The sequence below is a fragment of the Populus nigra genome, chromosome 1 (genome assembly GCF_951802175.1).
Source record: "Populus nigra chromosome 1, ddPopNigr1.1, whole genome shotgun sequence".
NCBI classification, from domain to species: domain Eukaryota; kingdom Viridiplantae; phylum Streptophyta; class Magnoliopsida; order Malpighiales; family Salicaceae; genus Populus; species Populus nigra.
In genome coordinates this window covers 43,441,857-43,447,042 of record NC_084852.1, presented here as the reverse complement: position 1 = coordinate 43,447,042, position 5,186 = coordinate 43,441,857, and the positions used below count along the sequence as shown (strand labels likewise).

Genomic DNA, 5,186 nt, shown 5'->3' with positions numbered 1-5,186 from the left:
GTGAGAAACCAAGTTTCAATCAAACTCATTCTCTTTTTTGAAGTTTGAATTTGATTAAGAATCAAATTTGAAAGCGAATAACTATCATTATCTTAAAGACAAGAATTATCTCGAAGATAAAGATTGTCTTGAAGATAGGGATTATCTTGAAGATAAAGATAGAATGATAAAAGCACATTGTAGTCCTTAATTTTCACGGAAGTTGACAACTCACTTTTCATCGAAATAAATCTCTGATCTTTTAATTTTTCATTTTAAACCCTGTAAAAATTAAATTAAAAGTCAAAGGGCTAAAATTAGGTTATGACACAAACCATGATAAATTTCTTATAAAAAAAACCATCCTACTAATAAAATAGACAAGTTGTTGTCAAAACAAGAAAGAATATATAAATAAAAAAAGGGAGCTTTAACTAAAAAAATATTTTTTTCCCGTAAAATTTAAATTATTAAAACTCTCATGAATATTTATTATAATTACCATAAAGATAGATTTTGAAAATAGACCCGCAGCATCATGCTTGCGTAGCAGATAGTTTCATCCTAAAATACAGTATTATTTCTGAAGTGGACGGTTGAAATTTGAATTTGGTCATTCAAATACTCTCTACTTGTGTATGATAGAATTTTTGTCGAAGCATTATGTTCTTGTGTAGCTGAGACAAATTACATTACATATTTAACTCTGTGTTGCTGTTCTTGAATCTTTGTATCAAGGAAGTTTTTCTAGGAAGCCACAAAGTTCATGCAGATAGGTGGCTTTATCTTGGCCAAAGCAAGAATAGCAGCTGGAAGAGTCCACAGCCCTTCTCCACAGATTAATCCTGAGGCAACAGCAGGAATCATGAACTCGGCCTTGTTGGTGTTTCGTTTATGCCATACGAAAACGATCAAACTTCCAACACACATATCAATGGCAAAGGAAGCTCCAATGACAAATGGCACGGCCATGACCAATGGAAGAGGCACCCATTGTCCGATCTTCCGCGGCAAAAAATCTCTCACCAGGTTAACTGCGATTGCAAAAGCAAAGAAGCCACAGCAGAGCTGCAAGCAATATTGGGGCAGAGCTGAGAAACCCTCAACACCTATGATTGCCATGTTCCTGAAAATTAAGGCATGAGGAGCCTTAAAGTCTCCGTAAGGATTTCCAACATCAAATGCCTTGTAGAACAGGAAGAAGCTACTAGGAGCCACCACGCAGCCGATTGCGGTGCCAATAACTTGGTTCAAAAACATTGCTCTTGGGGAGGTGAAAGTCAAATGTGCTGTTTTGAAATCCTGCATCAGGGTGCAAGCAACAGAAATAACAGATTTGACAAGGCCGCCTCCGACAAGTGCTGCCACCACTCCATTTTCCCTCGTGGATACTGCAGCTAGCACAAAGAGGGCAGCTTTCCCGTAATTATACGCCATGTTTATATCGGTAAGGCCAGCTCCGTAAGCATTGCAAAATGCTAAGGATGGAGCAAGAACATAAGACATAACAACATAGTACCACTTAAGCTGGGGGAATATGATTGGCACCGCAATTATGGAGATAACAGAGAAGATTACATATCCAATGATGCCTAGCCATAAAGGTATGGTCTCTCCGAGGAAGAATTTGTTTTGTTTTTGTTCATCAAAGAGCTTCTTCTGGTAATGAACTGCTAGGAAAGAAGTACAGTTAAGAAGTAGCGCAACTGAAGCTATAATATTTTAGCAGCATTTCGGTATAAACAGGAAAAAACTGCAAAGGATGTCCAATTTACCTGGACTGACATTCTTGTTCTTGAATCTGCGACGAACGTTGCTGATTGTCATACCCATTATCTTAACAAAAAAGTAGAGCCCATCTCCTAGGAGGAGAGCAACTGCTAAGAAAACCTGTCAAATTATAGCCATATATTAGAATCCTATTATGAATTTTAGAAAGCTAAAAGGCCTAGTATATAGTGTTCTGACCTTGTAACCATTTAAGCTCTTCATGCTGGATTCATCTATAGAAGCTGGATACCATTCTCCCTTAAGTTGACGTATAAGTGGCCACATAATCCCATATGAGAGCACAGCTCCAAGAAGTAAGGACAAGTTTACAAGATAGGAAACAATCATTCCAGCTCCAACCAAAGTGGTGCTAAAATCAAAGAAAAATCTACAAAAGCCCGATAACCAAAAAGAAATGACCAGTAACATTTAATTTGGGAGAAATGAAGCAGATAATTGTAGATATAGAGAGAGGAAATACAAGTACATACGTATGCTTCCATGCTTCCATTCCAAAAGTAGGGAAATGTGCGAATCCACAATATCCATCTTTCCCAGTAAAAAACCACTGGAAAAATGCCCATAAGAAGCTGATTGAAAAGTACTTCTTGAACCCTTGAACTTGTTTCCTGTAATAACAACCCAATCATGATTCATACTTTCTTTTTTAAGAAAGTTGTTTTCTTAAAGCAAAAAAATTAGATTTCATGTATATACTTTGCCATCTTATCTCCTCGGCTATGGAAACCATTGATGAGAACTGCCGTTGCCAAGCCACTTGGATAAGTTAACTTCATGTCTACTATCAGGATCTGTAACCCAAAAGGCCGAAACACACCTTTAAGAATTTTACAATTGACATGATGATAATACAACTCATGATGATTCCAAAGAGAAATATACAGACTCCTGACATCATAAGATCTCAGGCTAATAAACACAAAGATTATAATTTTTTTAAAGAAAAGTTATCTATTTCTGATAATTTAAGATGCATGGAAGAATTATGGAAACTTCTATTCATACCTTTCTAAGTGGAATTAACACAAAAAGACCAACAAAGCAAACTAGGAAAAGGTATCCAACCATCCAGCCAAATTCAGGTTCCTTTAAACCACTAGAAGAATTTCCTTCAGTTTTCAACCCCCCTGACAACTCATATGTGTTCCTGTCTAATCCCAATAGATAAGAAGAAAGTCCACCTATTGCCCAAAACATGGAAACCATGTGAGAAGAAGCTCAAATTTGTCAAGAGTAATAGGAAGATTATTTTAAGTATCGAAGCCTGATCAAACCTCCAACGGCAATACTATAACATGCAACTGCACAAGTTTGTATCATTGTATTCTCTTGCCGAGTAAAGGGTCTGACGACAAATCCTGCCTTTTGAAGAACTTTTGTCCAGGTTTGAACGAACACAAAAGCAAGAAGAGCAGCAGAGACATTGAAATTTGGAACCATCCCAGTTGTGAGGTTTAGCTTCATAGCAATGATGCTGTAGATGGCTCCAATTAGAATACTCACTATGATTCCTCTTACTGTGACCTGCTGTGTCCATGTCCTTGAACCTTCTGATTCATCTTGTGGCTCTAACTCTATCCCTTCTCTTTCAATCTCTTCCTTTTCTACTGCTTCAATCATCATGGCTGCAAAATAGCAATCCTTTACGCATCATAAAATTAACTCAAATTATCAGGGAGTAAGTGCCGAGAGGATAGGAGAAACATGCATGGATATATAGCCTTACCTTGATTCTTCTTCAGCACTTATTTTCTTGCAGTAGCTAACTAGTCTTTTTAGTTGAAAACTTGTTTTCCTCTTGGTGTGTATACTAATCAAAATGCCTGTAGTCATAAAACATTCATTACCTTTTCTATTTACAGCACTAAAAACCCCATCAAACATCATGAAGATATCAATATCCCTTTATATAAGTTGAGAATAATTTAGAATTCTTGGCACAAGTTGCATTCGTATATGCAATAACCAAGTAATGGCCTGCAGTACTGTTACTATCTATTATTGGACTGATAATGAACCTTACCATTGAGCTCTACCCTTTTTCTCTTCCTCCATCATTGTTGTTAAAGTGCTTGTCAGCACTCAGCAGTACTTGAGAATTGAGATTCTTATTGTTTTCTGCAAGATGGTTAAAAAACAACGCAACGATAGAAAACAATACGGTAAGCTATGGCGTTGATCGTACATAAGTATATGAATCGTGCAACAGGCTAGAAATTGATAGATTAAGAAGAAAGCATTAATGATATATATTGTTGCTGTTGTTAGAGGCCGTGAAGATTCAATGAAATTTCTATAGGGAACAAGTTAATACATGCATAATTAATGGATTGGTGTGATGCTACTTCTCTATATCTTGTGTGCTAGAAACTGACTACAAGAATCATAATTTCAATAAAATCAAAGAAAAGAATTAGGAATCAAGAGTTCTTCTCTTTTGCCTTACCCAAAACTTACACTGCTATTCTATTTTGAATGCAATAACTCATGATGCTATAAGTTTATATCATGGTATAAGTTCAGACAATGCAATTTTTATGTTTTAATTCTTATTTTAAACTAGATCAGATTGTACAGTACTGCACGTTAATGAAGGTGTCTTTGAACCTTCTTATGACACAGAAACATACATACATACATACATACAAATCAAGAAACATGAGTTGATTTCAATTCCTTCTGAATCCATAATTAAGGACCAAGTATCCGAAAGTTTTCACATTTAACGCCCGGTTCCATTCCACACCCTGCAGGGTTTTTTTTTCCTATTTAATCTAGATTAGTGGAGAAGGGGAGGAGGAATTATCATTGTTTATTAGAAGACCGAGTATTTTCAATGACTACATGTACTTCAATTGATTATTGAAACGCTAAGATCCTTTCATTAAGGCCCTTTGCCTGGCAATGTGTACGCACAAAGGCAAAGTTCCAGTAGAATTAATTTGATGCCTCGATGCATGGTGATTATATTTGTGCTTTCCAACAGGTGGTTCAAGACACTAACACCACTCAAAAATCAGTTGACTTTCTGGTAGATGCTTCAACTCTAAGTTCACTTCAACCCCAATGAAATCCAGACTTTGACCAGTTATATGATCACAGGCAGGAAATTTACCGATAATTTCCTCACATAGGTCTCTGCCTATATATGACTATCCCTTTCAAGTTGAGTGAGTTTTGGTGTTCAGATGTGCTATACTTTACTTAAACCAGCCATTTTGAGATAAGAAAAAAGCAATAGTCATTAGATTATGTATTAATATGGAAATTAACTTGTTTGCGGAAGAAGAAAAGACTTTAGTTGGATTTCTGAAACCGTGTTTCCATAAATTGGGTAAAATATCTCAATCCTCTACAAATGAAGTATACTGGACATTAAAAGCTTATCCATTCTAGAATTCTCTACACCTACTGCA

General features: G+C 36.2%; 1 protein-coding gene across 4 annotated transcripts; it reads right to left on the bottom strand.

The window, feature by feature from the left end:
• Nucleotides 1-440: 440 nt before the first annotated feature.
• LOC133698134 (metal-nicotianamine transporter YSL1-like) lies at nt 441-4,473 on the bottom strand. Of its 4 annotated transcripts, none has more exons than XM_062120981.1 (10): nt 4,413-4,473; nt 3,794-3,888; nt 3,497-3,593; nt 3,045-3,395; nt 2,776-2,951; nt 2,467-2,561; nt 2,241-2,378; nt 1,948-2,137; nt 1,755-1,869; nt 441-1,649 (listed from the first exon to the last, which is right to left on the bottom strand). In XM_062120981.1, exons 4-10 carry the CDS (start codon nt 3,391-3,393, stop codon nt 727-729), a joined length of 1,986 nt encoding a protein of 661 aa, XP_061976965.1. In that variant the 5' UTR covers nt 3,394-3,395; nt 3,497-3,593; nt 3,794-3,888; nt 4,413-4,473; the 3' UTR covers nt 441-726. The 4 variants fall into 4 exon arrangements, with proteins under 4 accessions (XP_061976965.1, XP_061976973.1, XP_061976950.1 ...); XM_062120989.1 differs by lacking the exon at nt 4,413-4,473 and adding an exon at nt 4,217-4,384 and having other exon boundaries at nt 3,045-3,411; XM_062120966.1 differs by lacking the exon at nt 4,413-4,473 and adding an exon at nt 4,217-4,383.
• Between the last annotated feature and the right edge of the window lie 713 nt (nt 4,474-5,186).